Genomic DNA, 18,520 nt, shown 5'->3' on the forward strand with positions numbered 1-18,520 from the left:
CCCTTTCTAGGAAGAGGAGTGAAAAAGACCCCTTTAGAATAGGCCCTTTGCATCCTCCCTTTGAGAAGGCTTGTCTCAACTAAGTTCCTATTTACAAGCCTGAAAGTAGGGACTAAGGGGGACAAGGCAGCCTGTGGCAGGGAACCAGGGTGAGGGCCCACTTTACGTCCATCCAATGACCTTGGTTAAACGGCAGAATCTCAGCGTCAGAGAAGTCCTCTAGTTTTCATGCAAGAGAGCTCCGGAGGCCACTAAGCCAAGGACTGGCGCGATCTAAGGACAAGGGCTACAGGCAAGAAGGGTATACGGACAGAGTGAGGAGTCTCCAGGGTCAAGAGCAGGCGAGCGTCACGAGGGCCGGGTTGCACGGATGGTGAAGTAGAGTGACCAGTACCAAATTTTGTCTACTGTTGGGGCTGGGCGTGGGCGATCCAGTTAAGGAGGCTAGGGACTAGCCTCACAGCTGCGTTTAGAGATGAAGCTGTTTTAATACAGAATATATGTTGCTTGAGGGGCTGGTGGAGACTGGGAGAAGCCACCCTTTGGTGCCAACGAACAAAGCGTCTACTAAGAGGGAGAAACCAAGAGATTGACACCTTAGAGAGGGCAGGGAGTGCCCAGGAAACCAGAGCCTGGGCGAGGAGTCCAGAGGAGTCTCCGCTTCTGCTTTTCACCTTTGCCCCACTTACCGGCCCAGCGCGGGCCACTCACTCTGATCTAAAGCCAGTCGGTGTTCGCTTTCCCGCTCTCTTCTCTCCAACTCCTTCTCCCCGTCTCTCCCCCCACCGCGCGCCCCTTCTCCCTTCTGCCTCCTGAAAGGGTTAATCTCTCCTGCGGGTAAAAACAGGTCCGCGGAGTCTCTAACTGGCGACAGATGGGCCACTTTCTTCTGGCCACAAAGGGGCCGGAATGGAGCGCTCCGCGGCATACAAATGGGCAGGTCACGTGGTTCCCGGCTCTTGGCTGGACTGGGAGGACCATATGGCGCATGCCGGGGAGGAAGAGGATGGGGCGGGGGTAGGGATGGGGGAGAGGCGAGCTGGAGTCGGCTGCGGGTGGGAGAGGAGCAAGGCTGAAGGGGCGGGGGCGGGAGGAGCAGGGCGGAAGGGAAGGGAGCGCGGAACCCCGGCGCGTGCGCAGGCGCGCGGCGCTGGAACCTGCTCGCCCGCTGGGCTCCTGGCCCCGCCCGCGCTCAGCATCACCAACTCGGCTATATAACCTGAGCGCCCGCGCGGCCGGGACACGAGGAATTCTCCCCACGCAGAAGGCACGGCGCCCAGAGGCCCCAGGGTTATGAGACCATCACTGCTCAGGACTTACTAACAACTGCAGGTAATTAAATCCTTTAATTTTTATTGGGAATAAAAGCAATTGAAGATGTACCTACATCTTCTGTCTGTGTGCGTCTGTGAGCGCGTTTATGCGTTGAGACAGGCATTCCTTTTCATAATTGCAAGGCGGATATGCACACAGTTTGAGTCGCATCACTCAAATATCCGCTGCAGGCATAATAATTTTAAAAAATGTTTTACTTTTTTGTTTGTATTGTTTTTTGGAGGGGGGGAAAGTATACGAACGTCTTTAGATTTTCTTAAAATGTAATGCCCTATAACGCTATGGTTATTTCCTAGTGGTGATTTCAAAGTTCTGAAAGCTGCTAACTACTTCAGTATTTCACTTCTATCAATAAAGGCGATAAAAAGCCCACGTTACCAAGATTTATTTTGTGGACATGTATTTTATGCACATTGGGAGTAGCAAATTATTTTTTCAGTGAATGAAAGGGGTGTTGATACTTTGAATATACACACCCTAGAAAATAAACCGGGTTGAGAGGTAGTTTAGTTGAGAGGGGATAAAATGTGGAGAAAGAGAGAGGGACCCACTCCTGCTACCTGTTACTGTCCCAGAGTCGGCCAAGTCCCCAGCAGCCACTAATTCAGTTGTCTAACTAAAGACTTTTTATTTTCCTTATTAGAAGCAGCAAGTTCGCTATTGCCATTCTCTGACCATTATAATTACTCAATCTTTTAAACGGAGGTTTGAGGCGAACTTTGAAAAGCCCCAATAAAGAGCGGGCGGCCCATTCAATGGGCTGTTTATTAGAGAGGAGCCTTTCGCACCTGATCCCCGGCGCGCGGAGCAGCCCGGGTTCTGGCCCGGTAGCAAGCGCTTTTATACAAGGCGGAAATTCAGCAGAGGGTCAGCGGGGTGGGAGGTGAGAAAAGAAAGGCGAGGATGGGAGGGACACCCCCCGCCCACTTTTGTTACCAAATGTTTCGTTAATGGTGAAATGATTTTGTGGAAAATACTTCTTTTCCACCATACATTTCCTTTTCAATCTCCACTCCGTATAATCTTCTTAAATATCACTGCCAGCGTTAGTAAATTACGTAAGGGATCTTCAACTTTAATCGCCCAGTGCGGGGAGGCCAGAACCGAGATGGAAACATAATTGCAATTTTCAAACTCGTCTTTTTTAGTGGAGTTGTGACTTTGAGCTCATGCAAATAAACATGAAGTCGCCGAAATACACACTCATTTTCACACACATTATCCTACGGGATAATCACCATAAATACACACAATCACAAGGACACATACTCCAGAAGTGTACTTATGACACCTAATCTGGCTCCTATTCGCAGCCCTGTCCTGTCTCCTACGTACCAGCGGGGCACACACAGGCCACTATAGAACTGCATTTAACTTTTCCTCGGGGGCATTCATTTTGTAATCAGCTGGTAATTCTTTTCACATGCATTTCTCTAGGGTTCCCGAGAGCTGGAGGCCTATGTAGTTTTTGAATGTAGCGTTTTTCTCCTTTTCTGTTTTCCCCTCTCCCCTGTTGAATGTAGGAAACCTAAACATGACCAAATCGTACAGCGAGAGTGGGCTGATGGGAGAGCCTCAGCCCCAGGGTCCTCCAAGCTGGACAGATGAGTGTCTTAGTTCTCAGGACGAGGAGCACGAGACGGACAAAAAGGAGGATGACCTGGAAGCCATGAACGCGGAAGAGGACTCACTGCGGAACGGGGGAGAGGAGGAGGAGGAAGATGAGGACCTGGAAGAGGAGGAAGAAGAGGAGGAGGAGGACGATGATCAAAAGCCTAAGAGACGCGGCCCCAAGAAGAAAAAGATGACGAAGGCGCGCCTCGAGCGTTTTAAGCTGAGACGCATGAAAGCCAACGCCCGGGAGCGGAACCGCATGCACGGGCTGAACGCAGCGCTGGACAACCTGCGCAAGGTGGTGCCCTGCTACTCCAAGACACAGAAGCTGTCCAAAATCGAGACACTGCGCTTGGCCAAAAACTACATCTGGGCTCTGTCGGAGATCTTGCGTTCAGGGAAAAGCCCTGACCTGGTCTCCTTTGTACAGACCCTCTGCAAGGGTTTATCCCAGCCCACCACCAACCTGGTTGCCGGCTGCCTGCAGCTCAATCCTCGAACTTTTCTGCCTGAGCAGAACCAGGACATGCCGGCGCACCTGCCGACCGCCAGCGCCTCTTTCCCTGTGCATCCCTATTCCTACCAGTCTCCGGGGCTGCCCAGCCCGCCCTACGGCACCATGGACAGCTCCCATGTCTTCCACGTCAAGCCGCCGCCTCACGCCTACAGCGCCGCGCTGGAACCTTTCTTTGAGAGCCCTCTGACTGATTGCACCAGCCCTTCCTTTGACGGACCCCTCAGCCCGCCGCTCAGCATCAATGGCAACTTCTCTTTCAAACACGAACCGTCCGCCGAGTTTGAGAAAAATTATGCCTTTACCATGCACTATCCTGCGGCGACCCTGGCAGGGGCCCAAAGCCACGGATCAGTCTTCTCGGGCGCCGCTGCCCCTCGCTGTGAGATCCCTATAGACAATATTATGTCCTTCGATAGCCATTCGCATCATGAGCGAGTCATGAGTGCCCAGCTCAATGCCATCTTTCACGATTAGAGGCGCGTCAGTTTCACCGTCGCTGGGAAACGAACCCACTGTGCTTACAGTGACTGTCGTGTTTACAAAAGGCAGCCCTTTGAGTATTACTGCTGCAAAGTGCAAATACTCCAAGCTTCAAGTGATATATGTATTTATTGTCGTTACTGCCTTTGGTAGAAACAGGGGATCAAAGTTCCTGTTCACTTTATGTATTATTTTCTATAGCTCTTCTATTTTAAAAAATAATACAGTAAAGTTAAAAAAAATGCACCACAAATTTGGTGCAGCTGTATTCAGATCATATTAATTATCTGATCGGGATAACAAAATCACAAGCAATAATTAGGATCTATGCAATTTTTAAACTAATAATGGGCCAATTAAAATATATATAAATATATATTTTTCAACCAGCATTTTACTACTTGTTACCTTTCCCATGCTGAATTATTTTGTTGTGATTTTGTACAGAATTTTTAATGACTTTTTATAATGTGGATTTCCTATTTTAAAACCATGCAGCTTCATCAATTTTTATACATATCAGAAAAGTAGAAATTATATCTAATTTATACAAAATAATTTAACTAATTTAAACCAGCAGAAAAGTGCTTAGAAAGTTGTTGTGTTGCCTTAGCACTTCTTTCTTCTCTAATTGTTAAAGAAAATTGCACAATTTGAGCAGTTCATTTCACTTTAAAGTTGTTCTCTCTCCTTAAAATGAAAACCAGATCCATAATTCTTAAGAGAATGAATAAAAACAAGAGGTGTATTCTCTATCAAAACATATCAATTCAGTACTTGCACAAGCTTGTATATACATATTATAAACAGATGCCAACATACCCTTCTTTAAATCAAAAGCTGCTTGACTATCACATACAATTTGCACTGTTTCTTTTTAGTCTTTTACTCCTTTGCATCCCATGATTTTACAGAGAATCTGAAGCTATTGATGTTTCCAGAAAATATAAATGCATGATTTTATACATAGTCACACAACTGGTGGTTTGTCATATATTCATGTAATGAATCTGAGCCTAAATCTAATCAGGTTGTTAATGTTGGGATTTTGTACCTATTGTAGTCAATTAGTACAGTAGCTTAAATAAATTCAAACCATTTAATTCATAATTAGAACAATAGCTATTGCATGTAAAATGCAGTCCAGAATAAGTGCTGTTTGAGATGTGATACTGGTAACCCTGGAACCAATATGTACTGTAATCTTGTTTGTAATTCTGTATATTATGGTGTAATGCACAACTTAGAAAACACTCATCCAGTTGCAATAAAATAGTATTGAAAAATCTGAACAATTGTTGCATTTCTTCTTAAAGTGATTTTTTTGTAAAATATAAATAATTCCTAAGGAGAACAATTGCTTAACTTGCTGAGTTAAAAAAATACTAAGTTCTATTTGCAGAAAAAAAGTTAAAAAGTTTAGTTTAACACAAACTCTCTAGTCTGTTTATCTTGCTTAGGGAGTCACCAACTCTTTGTAGTTAAGGAATGAACCTAACTGATATTTCATTACTTGGACTATGAGGCTGGGGTTGGGTAAGATTTGTGAAGAGACCAACAGTTGTATTTTTGGTTTTGGTTTCCATCCCTTTATATGAGTTTGTCTTTTCTTCTGTTTTTTTTTCAAGGGGATTTAGTTAATTCTTAACAAGCAAGACCCAAACAATTATCCTAGCTTAGTTTATCTACATATCTAAGAACATACTAATTTTTTTTTTTTTTACTTTTTTCTTAGTCCTTTGCTGTCTGTACCTGAACTGAAACATTCTCTACTGCAAAATAGTCCTATCCTGGAGAGAAAATGATATACCTTTAGAATATGGGAGAAATGAATTGATTAAAGAATTCAAGAAGTGGCATTTTATCCTTGCTATGTAATTGTGATGATTTCAGTAATTCTTCAGGAAAAAGTAGTAATGAACTACTTGTACTCAAGAACATACTATTTGTACTGTGATATGTTTTTGGATGGTCTAATTGTTTCCTCACCCCCTTTGGTGTACTCTTCTCCTGTTTCATAAATGGAACTCACTGAAAAAAACTTAGAGATGATTCTGCCCGTTGGTAAGGCCACTAGAAAAGTTAGGCATTTCTCCCCCTCTGGATGTGCTAACTGACAGGAGCAGTTTCTAGGGAACAGCATGTTGGCACTTGTGCCCTGGCTCTACTGTGGTGCTCTGATTACTGTCATTAGTGACTCCATTGTTCTTCCTCTGGTTCGGATGCCACCTTGGATGACTACCTCCCTTCCCAAGCTTGTTCCTTTAATCCCGTTCTCATTGGTGATTTAGGGGTTCCAGAAAGCTGACCTCATTTAGCACGATGCTCCAGAAAAATGTGAGTAATCTAATGGACAGGAACAATTAGCCATACTAATAACATTGCCAACAGGGCTACGTCAAGCTGTGACAGTAGCAGTAAGGAATATTTCAACATGAAAAAATTGTTTGAGTGCAATTTAAAATATATCATTTTAGCATGTTTTCCATCAGCCTTCATCACATGGCAGAAATACTTTTAAGTTAGTCCCAACTTTATCCAAAATGCAATCATCTCATTCCAAGTGAAACAGAGTTGTTATTTTGGAATCAAGCTGTTGCTTCCTATATCCAAGATTGCTTTCACTGTTCTTTCTTTAAGAGACACAATACTGAGATGATATCTGAACACTGCCAGCCTTCCAGCCTAGGAGACCGTGAAGTGAACATTCAGATCTTATGTGATCTATTCAGCAGCACAGTTTCACCTATAATGAAAATTAGACTTCTTCATGCAAACTAAAAACTGTTGCTGTAATGAACAGAAGAAATAAGAGGATGCTGTTTTAAGAATTTCCGCTTTTAAAACAGCAAGCATCGAAATCTGTGGATTGTTTTTTGTAAGGTAGGAATGAAGACTCCAAATTAGGTTTGATATTGCTCCCCTCCCCCCCCGCGATTTTATATGTATAACTTCGTTCTAAGCTTAGAGATTCTTTCAGTCAGTCAAGGAGTAACTCACATGCCACCATCTTTTATTCAAAGGCAGGCACAGATGTTCCTTCTGCAGGGGAGGTTTTAATTTATGAAAATGATATTGTTTATGCATGAATGAACTGAATGCGCTCTGCATATACATAGTACTTCCATCTGATCAGAGAAATACCCCAGAACCAGTGCCAATGTCAGAAACATATTCTACAAATTTACTCACTTAAATGTTTAATGAATATTTGGAAGGCATTTTCAAACCACAAGAAACCCTTTCAGTTATCTTTTTCTTTTCTTTTGGAATTGCTAGGCATATTTAAAAGAGACTCTTAAAGTTTTCATAATTGGCCAATGCCTATATCTAGAAAAGAAAATGTTTTACTAAGTGAAAAGAGACCAAAAAGAAGAAACATTGGCGACTATAGCTTCATTGGGGAAAACATTTCTTTTAGTGTTGATATATATGTGTGCTTACCAGTAGTATTTAGGGTTCTGGGTGTTCCCTCATCTTGAATAATTACTATTCCCATCAAATAAGATGTTTAGATCTACTTATTTAATGTGAAAATGCTCTGATGAGTTATTTCCAGAATAAGGTGGTGTTTAAAATCAGTGGACTATTCCATAGTTGGAGGTGAAATATTTTAAGTAAATATTTTAACAGAATTCCTTTTGACTTAGAACACTGCATAACTTTGATTTCATTTACATCATCAATGACAAATACAGTATGATCTATCTACTTTTACTCTTAAAAAGACAATAAAATATAAATTAAAATAGAGACATATCTTAGGAATGTTCTACTAAGTTTAGGTTTATAATATGTTATAGAAAATAATATTAAAGTGAATCATAAGCCTTATAATTTATTAATCTTAAAAAAACTGTTTTCACATTTGAAAGTCTATAATTCTTACAAAATTAATGCATTTCTGAAAGAAGCTAGCAATTACTAAAATGATACATGGATCATTAGCTAACAGTTTGAACCAAGCTGTTTTACTTCTATAATTAAACAAGAGATTTAAAGTGAAAATATCTATTAAACAATTAATAAAACTAGGTTTCAAAACATAGGCTGATTTCATCCTAATGGGAATCACATAATAGAGCTATTTCTTAAACTACATTAAAATCTCCTCTTTTCCTTTTCTACCACCATTACTTATTTCCTGAAAGCCATCTAAATAAAATCTTTAATTCCGGGATCTGATAAAGAATAAAAGAGCCAATGCAACATCTTGTGGAACACCAGGACTGAGAACTCTTGTTGTTACCATGCACAGAGGCGTTCTGGCATCAGATGCATAGTGATTTGTATGGTGGCATAATCACTGGCTCCTGGCCAGGCATTATGTTTCAGAGGACACCATTGTCAAGAACCATTCAACTAGAAATCTGCACTGTATGCACTCAAAAGTTGAGATCATCTGCCTTCCTATGTCAGGAAGAATTCTGTGCTGGCAGTTGACTCATGGACTCTCTTCACACACACGAACATTTGGTTCAATGGCTCTGATGGAATTAGCTGTGTAACCAAACCAGTGGCATCAACAAGACACGGCAGCAGCCTCTGGGGACTTCTGTTCAAGTTGCTAATCTTCAAATATCTTAAAATGCAGAGTATCATGTTAATCCAGGGCTAAATCTTCAGATACATTAAATGTGATTTGGCTATCTCAACAGTATTGTGCTAATTGCCCAGCTAACTTAGAGATAGGTGGATAGTGACAGTAACCATCTTTATGAATCCCCAGGTATGGAGTAATCTAGAGGGGCTGGATTGTGAAATGACATCTAGAGATGAGAGTAAATTTAATCTCTCATTCTTGAGGTAACTTGGTAACTTTGTTGTTTAGTCGCCAAGTCGAGTCCAACTCTTTTGCAATCCCATGGACTGTAGCCCACTAGGCTCCTCTATCTATGGATTTCCCAGGCAAGAATATGGGATTGGGTTGCCATTTCCTTCTCCAGGGCTTCCCAACCCAGGGAACAAACCTGCATCTCCTGCATTGGCAGGTGGATTCTTGACCACTGAAGCCATCTGGGAAGGCCTAAGTTGGTGACTGACTTTACTGTTAATAAGACTAAAAGCTAACTCTGCTTTGTGCTTTGACGTCATAAGGAATGACCCGCAGTCACAAGAAAGGTTTCCCACACTTATTAGGTAAGTGCTAAGTGTTTTTCATTCATTCCCATATTTCATCATCAGAGTAGCCCTGTATCTTATTTCACAGATGGAGAAATGTTGAGAAGCTGGGATATGTAGATATTTCATTACTGATTTCCTTCCTTCCTTCAGGTTCTAACTCAGAAGCAACTTTCCTCAAGTTCTTCCTGGTTCCCATTTAAAGTAGCAGCCAACCAAACCAAAATCATTGTTTTCAACTTCATTAAAATGACTACTATGTGGCCCCTCCTGTTTTTCAGAGCATTTATCCATCTGATGTTATCTTGCTTATTTTTAAATTATCTACCTCTCTCAGTAGAATGTGGGCTTCACAAGAAAATGAACCCTATCTGATTTGTTTGCTGCTGTTTCTCTGGTGCTTAGAAGACCCACAGGTCCTCAATAAATATGAACAAGTCAAGTTATACTAATCTGATGCCAAAACCTTAACCACTATGCTACAAATTAAGTCAGTTGAGAATGGAGAGTGCTCCAGATGATTCTCATCCCAGTGAAAGTTATAAGCATTAATTCTACAAAGAGAGAACAATTGAAATTAATTTTCTATGACACCATGGCACCAAATTCCCCCCACCCCGCCCCTTCTGAGCATTAGTGATCATGAATTACCAGGAATCTTTTCTTCTTATTGATATTGATTGGTTAAATATAATTTGGATCGGAATAAAAGGAGACCTAAAATGTTACAAGCTCTGTCCAGATCATGCCATTTTTTTTTTTTTGTTTGTTTGAAAACGTTAAGAACTCGAAAGCATGCTACTTTCCCCCTTTCTGTTCACCATTCTTTCAGCAATAGTTCTTGATTTATTACTTGTGTTATGTAAAATTGCCCCAAACTTCCTTATCATCACTGAAGAGTTTAGATTACAGCAGATCAGGATCTAATCCATCATGAATATGTACTCCGACAGTGAGTTTGAGAAGCTGAGTAGCTTTTGACAAATTAAAAATAAGCTACACAGAGGCAGATGATGGGACAGAAGTAGAAATCCACAATGAAAAGGAGTGCTTTATGGTGACAACAGTTGTTGGTTAAATTCATCTTTCTCTAATGTATCAAATAGATTAGAAACGCCGTAAGTTTAGGAGGAATATGATTTTCCTTGTCAATACAACACAATTAAGGGAAAACATAGAGTTATTATTTTCAACAACATTGGGTGGTCCCATTAATACTACACGTGAATTATTAGGAGAGCTGTTTAGGAAGCAGAAAAAATGGAAGAATCAGTATTCTTGGAAGGTGATTTAGTATAAAATCACTGAAAACTGAAGAATAACTAGCGTTCTTTAATCATAAACAGAATGCTCTATTGATTGAGATAAATATTGCTGAATTATCTAAACTATAATATCTACTTCAAAATGTTTATTGTATAAACTTAGCACATCAATAAGATTTCTTTAGTGTTTTCTCCAGATGATATTGGTTATGACGTCCATGAAAGGGAAAGGCCATGAATGAAAAAACGGTGAATTCCTTACTGCTAGTGTCGCTACGGCGAAGGTGATGGCGCCCCACTCCAGTCCTCTTGCCTGGAAAATCCCATGGACGGAGGAGCCTGGTGGGCTGCAGTCCATGGGGTCGCTAAGAGTCGGGCACGACTGAGAAAGGACTTCACTTTCACTTTTCACTTTCACGCATTGGAGAAGGAAATGGCAGCCCACGCCAGTGTTCTTGCCTGGAGAATCCCAGGGACGCGGGAGCCTGGTGGGCTGCCGCCTATGGGGTCACGCAGAGTCAGACACGACTGTAGTGACCCAGCAGCAGCAGTGACACTAATGATTGCAGTCCTTGTCTACTCATGGCAGGAAATTATAAATTTATAATCTGTAATATGTTGCAAGTATGGGGCCAAGAAATGTTCATATCCAAGAACTGAGTGGAAAATATACTAGAATTCTAAAAGGAGACTTGGGATAATCTCACTTGCCATTGCTAGATAACTTAATAATTTTCAGCAAATGATTAAATATACAATCAACAGTAGCAAAATGCACACAAGATACAACTAGAATCTAAGTATGGATATTTACTTAAATTATTTTTACTGAAAGAATTCCTTAGTTAATGCAGGCAAGCCTACTTATTTAGATATTTTGAAATCCCAACATATGATTTTTGGATAAAGAAACTCTTAATGTTTATTTGACTGACGAGATTATTAGAAATGTTAAATAAAGAGATATTTTGTTCCTCAAGATTTCATTTTTAATTAACTAAAAATGCATTTATCTTACTTAAAAATATATTAAGGAAAGAAATATATGCTGTATTGAGTTCAGTAATGCCCTCCCTCCATTCCCCAAAATTCATGCCCAGCCAAAACCTCATAATGTGATCCTACCTGGAATAGGGTTCAAATAATACATCTTAAGATGTAGTTAAGATGAGGTCATACTAGATTAGAGTAATCCTTATAAGAAGGGGACTGTTGTCCTTGTGAGGAGAGACAGAACGTGCAGACAACATAAGGGGAGAACAGAGATGTAGGCAGAGATTAGAGTGACAGGTCCCTATGCCAAGGGAGAATTGTTAGAATTGCCAGCAACCACCAGAATCTATGATAAAGGCACGGAACAGATTTCCCCTCTGAGACTCCATGAAGGAACCAAGCCTGCAGACACCTTGATTTGGGACTTCTGGTCTCCAGAAGTGTGCACGATACATTTCTGTTGTTTCAGGCCACCCCAGTTTATAATCATTTGCTATGGTGCTTCTATGAAACTAATACATAAGTCTACAATGAATTGATATGTTAACTATACATAAATATAGAAGAATTCATTTAAAATCTTATAAAATTTTACCATGAAGTTTTAATGACATAATATATAACTACCGGCATATTTTAGTTAGTACCAGGTTTGATATTTAAACAAGCTGACAAATAGTAGCTATTTAATAAGCATCTGAATTATGTAAAAGTTTTATTGGTTTTTATTCGTTTGAATTAATGTAAGCTGACATCCAGATTTAGTGAAGTGTGAACAGACACATCCAATAAACTAAGAGGGATTTTTGTCTAAAAGCCTTATTGTAGAATGCATAAAAAGTATAGACTAGACTATAAACTTATTGATTCTTCATGTGAAAAATGCTATATTTATTCTCTAGGCAGGGCAGTATGTATACTAAGAAATAGACCTCTGAAAAAACAAACATAGCATTTTCCTTGGGTTCATCGATATGCATTCAACACACAATTTTATGACCTGTAAAATTACATAATTAAAGAAAATGACTGTGGTCCAAGTGAATGTAAGTACCATGAATTCTAAAAGCTCTCTCTCTTCTAGGTTATATAGGGCCTTGGGCCATGACTGTTTTGGGGAACTTAAAACCCAGCAACTAAGATGCCAACCTTAGTTGTATAGGACAATACATCTTGTTATCTGACTGTTTGATTTCTCAAAATACCAGTTAGTGATTGTTTCTTCTGAGGGTATTCAATTAATCAGAAGTTTTAGTTTACATAGATCTGGGACCCTATCTTGTTTTTAACGTTTTTTATGTTTGAACTGTTGGTACTTGTGTCTCTTATGCTTAATTCTTGTTTCAGTTTCCTGCTCACCCTCATGCGGACATGAGTAAGAAATACACCTTCATTATCTTAAGCCTCCAAATTCTTTCAAACCACGTTGCAACTGTGCTTCTGCTGACTGATAAAGATGTTAACTTCTTAAGGTAACATGACATGCAAGACAAGTTTACTGTGACTGGAAAAGAGAAACCTCCCCAGTTTATGTGGGGAGTAGCAATGGAGATACGCGCTCCTCTTCTGACAAATGTGGTATTTGGATTAGAGGTCTGGCGTGCAGCAGCCGTTTGGCTGTTTGGAAGAGGAGAGTGGTGTAGATGGACAAATATGGAGCAGAGAATGATACATTATAGAAGGCAGAGGAAAGAAGAGCAGAGGAACTGGTTTTTGCAGTGTATGATTTGAGCCACTGGATCAGTTCTCTTCATAATCTATCCCCACCTCTCTAATTAGATTTTATTTATTTATTTTTTTAAACCAGTTTGAATTGGGTTTTCTGTCACATAGGGAGAACTGCTTGATACAAAAGGGACTGTGATTTTGTTGTTGCTTGGTCTTTTTTATACATAAAGATGGAGAAAACTGTATATAGTAAAGAGGAAATTGATTAAGATGTGAGATGTGGGTGTGTCTGATGGAGGAAGTTGCTAGGCAGACTGGAGGGAAGAAGGTCTGGAACACAAACAATTCTTTTGGCAACAGAGATACCTTTTCTAGAGACAAGTCAGGGTAGAGAAAGAGAAATCCAGGACTTAGCATTAGAGAGTATGGGAGTTTTATTCTTACCAGGTTCTTTCATGTGAAGATGGAGGCATGATTACATGCTAAGTGAGAGGGAGTTGAATGAGAAAACTAAAGGTTTAGAGCAGCTTCTCCAGGAGTAAAGAGAATGAGCTCCATGAACAGTGGTCAATCATAGCATAGCAAGGCTTAGAGCCAAGCACAGTTTGAGGTCTATAATACCGTAGTAGTTTGAGCTAGCCTTAACCCACATGCTTCAGGGGAAATCTCTCAAGAGACCATACTTCAGAGTGGAAACAGAGGATAGTTGCAGGTTTTCATGCCTTTGGATAAAAGAGGTGGAGGTGCTGTTAGGGAGAAGTTGACATTATGTACCGTGGAGCCCAGGAGAGCAAAGAGTGAATCCATTGGGTAGATGGGCAAAGATGGCCCCGACACTTCTGTAATGGCTTGGAAGTAGGAAGAACACCAGGTGAATTTGTGGATATGGCTAAGGAGATTTTTGGCAGAATATTGTAAGTACCAATTGGCTTCTTTTAAGGTTTTACAAGGGAGTAAATAAGTCAGTGTAATTTAGAGGAATTAAAGAAGGTGCAGGGCAGATACTCTGGCTAAAAAAAAAAAAAAAATCCAAAGCAAAGAATGTCCTCAAAGCAAAGATAGAATGTAGGCTGCTTGCAGTTAAACATGCTCTCAGGTCAAGCTGCAATCAAGCCTGTAGCTAGAAGACAGTTTACTTGGACAAAAGTACTTCTAAGGACATTAAGTAGTGTACCCTAATCCCCTGGATTGGTGTCCAAAGTACAGAGGGGCCGATCTTGAAGAGATTTCTGGGAATGGCTTTTGTATAATATGACCTAATATATATATGAACCACATAAACTTCACAAGTATTTTCTTTTTTTTGCATAAAAGAGTTTGTGTCAAAGTATAACTAAAGCAGTTCTATCCACTTGGACTAAGAGAGACAGAAAGAGTTCAAAATTAAAAGCAGCCTCTGGACCTCCAAATTTTAATGGATAGTAAAAGGCTGAAAAACTACTGAACTGTTACCATGGGCCATTTTTTTGTTGAAAAGTAGGGAGGGCAGAACCAAAAGCCCAGAGGCTGGAGCTAAGAGCTATTCATTAGGGTAACTATTTATTAGGGGACCACTCCTAGGGAGCAGTACTGGATGCAAGATAAGGAATGTTCTCTTTCTCAGAGTGTTGGGAACTAATGACCCATGAAGGTGAAAGTGAAGTCGCTCAGTCATGTCCGACTCTTTGTGACCCTGTGGACTGTAGCCTACCAGGCTCCTCTGTCCATGGGATTCTCCAGGCAAGAATACTGGAGTGGGTTTCCATTTCCTTCTCCAGGGGATCTTCCCGACCCCAGGGATCAAACCCAGGTCTCCCACATTGGAGGCAGATGCTTTGGAATTCAGAATTGCTGTGGACCAGAGACTGTGATTTGCTTTCTGGATTTTTCCCCCTTTTCGAGCATCTATTGTAGTTATCCTCTGCCTGTCTCATCATTGTATATTGACATGTATGGGAAGATAACATACTTTCAGTTTCCAGGTTCCCAGAACAAGAGAAGCAGACCCAAAGAACCTCATCTATGAGATCCTGGACTTTGCCTCTGATTTTGTAATAAAGTGAGATTTTGAGGGGTCTTGAAAGGGAGTGAGTGCATTTTACATACAGAAGGGGTGTTAACCACGGTGGCCAGAGGGATGACTGTGTTGGGCTGTCTGCTAAGGTGATTTCTGCCCCAATATACATGCTCTTTTAAATATAACTGCCATTAAACAGTATGCTCTATTTCCCTTTCTCTTAATGACTACCTTTGATGGACAGCAAGTGGCAAAAGTGATGCTATGTCAGTCCAGGTCTAGGCCTTAAAAGACTTGGAAGCTTCTGGTTTTGCTCTTTTGGGATACAGCCTCATTTCAGAAAGCTCAGGCAACATGACTGAATGACAAGAAACCAAATGAAAAGGGTTAGGTCCAGGAAGGCTCCGGCCCTTCCAGCTGTCTCGGCTGAGATGTCAGAAAGGTGACTGAAGCCATCGTGGTGTTTCAGCCTCAGCTGAACTTCCCGTGAAATACAGGTGCATCCAGGGGGTACTCCATGGAGCAGCAGGCCTGCCTAGCAGCCAACTCAGTCACAAGAAAAAATAATCATTGCTTTAAGTCAGTAAGTGGTGTGGGGTGGGTTGTCCTATTAGGCATAGGTGTCTAGAAGAAAAAAGAAGATATGACACTGTTAGTTGCCAAGCCAATAGCCATCCAGAGCTTCTTCTAGGCCGTAAACACTTCCTTCAGTCTCTCCGGAAGCTACAGCATGGGAATATTGTCCAGTTCTAGTCAATGATTTTGAGAGGAAATTTATTGGGTGGGATTTTGGAAAACATTTTCTTCCCTAATAGAAATAGGACTGAACAAATAGAAACTGCCCTTGCCACTTCTGCATTTTGGGGAGATAAAATGATGCAGCTGTCTTGGAGCCACCAGTGAAGTCCTTGTTGATACCTGGGCATAGCAAAAAAGAAAGTTGAAAAGCCACTGATTTCTTTTTTGTTGTTGTTTTTTAATTGACAGTAGTTAATTTGTTACATTGTGGTAGTTTCAGGTGTACGGTAATCTTTTTCAGATTCCATTATAGGTTATTATAAGATATTGAATATAGGTCCCTGTGCTATACAATGAATGTTTGTTGTTTATCTATTTTATACATAGTAGGAAAGTGAAGAGGAACTGAAGAGCCTCTTGATGAAAGTGAAAGAGGAGTTTTAAGCTGGCTTAAAACTCAACATTCAAAAAACTAATGGCATCCAGTCCCATCACTTCATGGCAAATAGATGGGGAAGCAATGGAAAGAGTGACAGACTTTATTTTCTTGGGCTCCAAAATCACTGCAGATGGTGACTGCAGTCATAAAATTAAGAGACTCCTTGGAAGAAAAGCTATGAAAAACCTAGACAGCATATTCAAAAACAGAGACATTACTTTGCTGACAAAGGTCAGCATACTCAAAGCTATGGTTTTTCCAGTAGTCATGTATGGGTGTGAGGGTTGGACTATAAAGAAAGCTGAGTGCCAAAAATTGATGCTTTTGAACTGTGGTGTTGGAGAAGACTCTAGAGAGTCCCTTAGACTGCAAGGAGATCCAACCAGTCCATCCTAAAGGAAATCAGCCCTGAATATTCACTGGAAGGACTGATACTGAACCTGAAACTCCAATACTTTGACCACCTGATGCAAAGAACTGACTCATTTGAAAAGACCCTGATGCTGGGAAAGATTGAAGGCAGGAGGAGAAGGGGACGACAGAAGATGAAATGGTTGGACGGCATCACCCGCTCGATGGACATGAGTTTAAGCAAGCTCTGGGAGTTGGTGATGGACAGGGAAGCCTGGCTTGCTGCAGTCCATGGGGTCAAAAAGAGTCAGACACGAGTGAGCAACTGAACTGGACTGATGTAGCTATTAATCCCATATTCATATTCCTCATTTATCCCTTCCCCTTTCCTCCTGGTAACCATAAGTTTGTTTTCTATGTCTGTGAGTCTGTTTCTGTTTTGTAATAAGTTCATTCATATTATTCTTTTTAGATTATATACATAAGTGCTATACTATAATATTTCTTTCTCTACCTGACTTTACTTAGTATGATAATCTGTAGGTTCATCATTGCTGCTACAAATGGCATTATTTCACTCTTTTTTAAGGCTGAATAATATTCCATTCTGTATATATGCCACATCTTCTTTATCCATTCATCTGTCCATGAACATTTAGGTTGCTTCCATGTCTATTTTTAGACATTCATCTAATGCTTCTGTTGCTATTTTTAGGTCATTGGGGTGCATGTATGTTTTCAAATTAGTTTTTGCCCTTCCTGGATATATGCCCAGGAGTGTGATTGCAGGATCATATGTCAACTCTATTTTTAGTTTTTAAGGAACCTTCATAGTGTTCTTCATAATGGCTGCACCAGTTTACATTCCCTTCAACAGTGTAGGAGGGTTCCTTTTCCACATGCCCTCCCAAGTATTTATTTGTAGACTTTTTGATGATGGCTATTCTGACCCATGTGAGGTGATACTTCATTGTAGTTTTGATTTGCATTTCTCTGATAATTAGTGATTTGAGCATCTTTTCATGTGCCTCTTGGGCATCTATGTGTCTTTGAAGAAATGTCTATTTAGGTCTGCCCATTTTTTGATTGGATTGTTATTATTATTGATTTTGAGTTGTATGAGCTATTTTTATATTTTGGACATTAAGTCCTTATAAATGGCATTATTTATAAATATTTTCTCATATTCGATGGGTTATCTTTTCATTTTGTTTATGGTTCCCTTTGCTGTGCAAAAGTTTATAAGTTTGCTTAGGTCTCGCTTGTTAAAAAGCCCTTAATTTCTTTTTCTTTGCCACTTTATTTTTTAATTAAAGGATAATTACTTTGCAGAATTTTGTTGTTTTATATCAAACATCAACAAGGGCACCCATGTCCCCTCCCTCCCAAACCTCCCTGCCATCTCTCTCCCCATCCCGCCCTTCCAGATTGTCACAGAGCCCCTGTTTGAGTTCCCTGAGTCATAGAGCAAGTTCCCGTTGGCTATCTCTTCTACATATGGTATTGTAAGTTTCCATGTTACTCTATGCATCTCACCCTTTCCCTCCTTCCCTCCCCCCATGTCCATAGGTCTGTTCTCTATGTCTATTTCTCCACTGGTGCCCTGCAAATAAATTCCTCAGTACCATCTTTCTAGATTCCATATATATGTGTCACTATATGATATTTATATTTCTCTTCCTGACTTACTTCACTCTGTGTAATAGACTCTAGGTTCATCCATCTCATTAGAACTGACTCAAATGCATTCATCCCTTTTTATGGCTGAGTAATATTCCATTGTATATATGTATCACAGCTTCTTTATCCATTCATCTGTTGATGGACATCTAGGTTGCTTCCATGTTCCAGCTATTGTAAATGGTGCTGCAGTGAACACTGGGGGTATATGTATCTTTTTCAGTTTTGGTTTCCTCAGGGTATATACCTTGGAGTGGGATTGCTGGGTCATATGGTGGTTTTATTCCTAATTTTTAAAGGAATTTCCATACTGTCTTCCATAG

The 18,520-nt window shown here is 40.5% G+C and overlaps 1 protein-coding gene across 1 annotated transcript; it reads left to right on the forward strand.

Annotated features, from left to right (window-relative positions):
- The first annotated feature begins 1,228 nt into the window (after positions 1–1,228).
- NEUROD1 (neuronal differentiation 1) lies at positions 1,229–5,201 on the forward strand. The gene is made up of 2 exons (XM_061135727.1): positions 1,229–1,332; positions 2,859–5,201. The coding sequence occupies exon 2, from the start codon at positions 2,870–2,872 to the stop codon at positions 3,938–3,940; it is 1,071 nt and encodes a 356-aa protein (XP_060991710.1). The 5' UTR covers positions 1,229–1,332; positions 2,859–2,869; the 3' UTR covers positions 3,941–5,201.
- The last annotated feature ends 13,319 nt before the right edge of the window (positions 5,202–18,520 follow it).

The sequence above is a fragment of the Dama dama genome, chromosome 33 (assembly GCF_033118175.1).
Source record: "Dama dama isolate Ldn47 chromosome 33, ASM3311817v1, whole genome shotgun sequence".
Classification (NCBI taxonomy): Eukaryota; Metazoa; Chordata; class Mammalia; order Artiodactyla; family Cervidae; genus Dama; species Dama dama.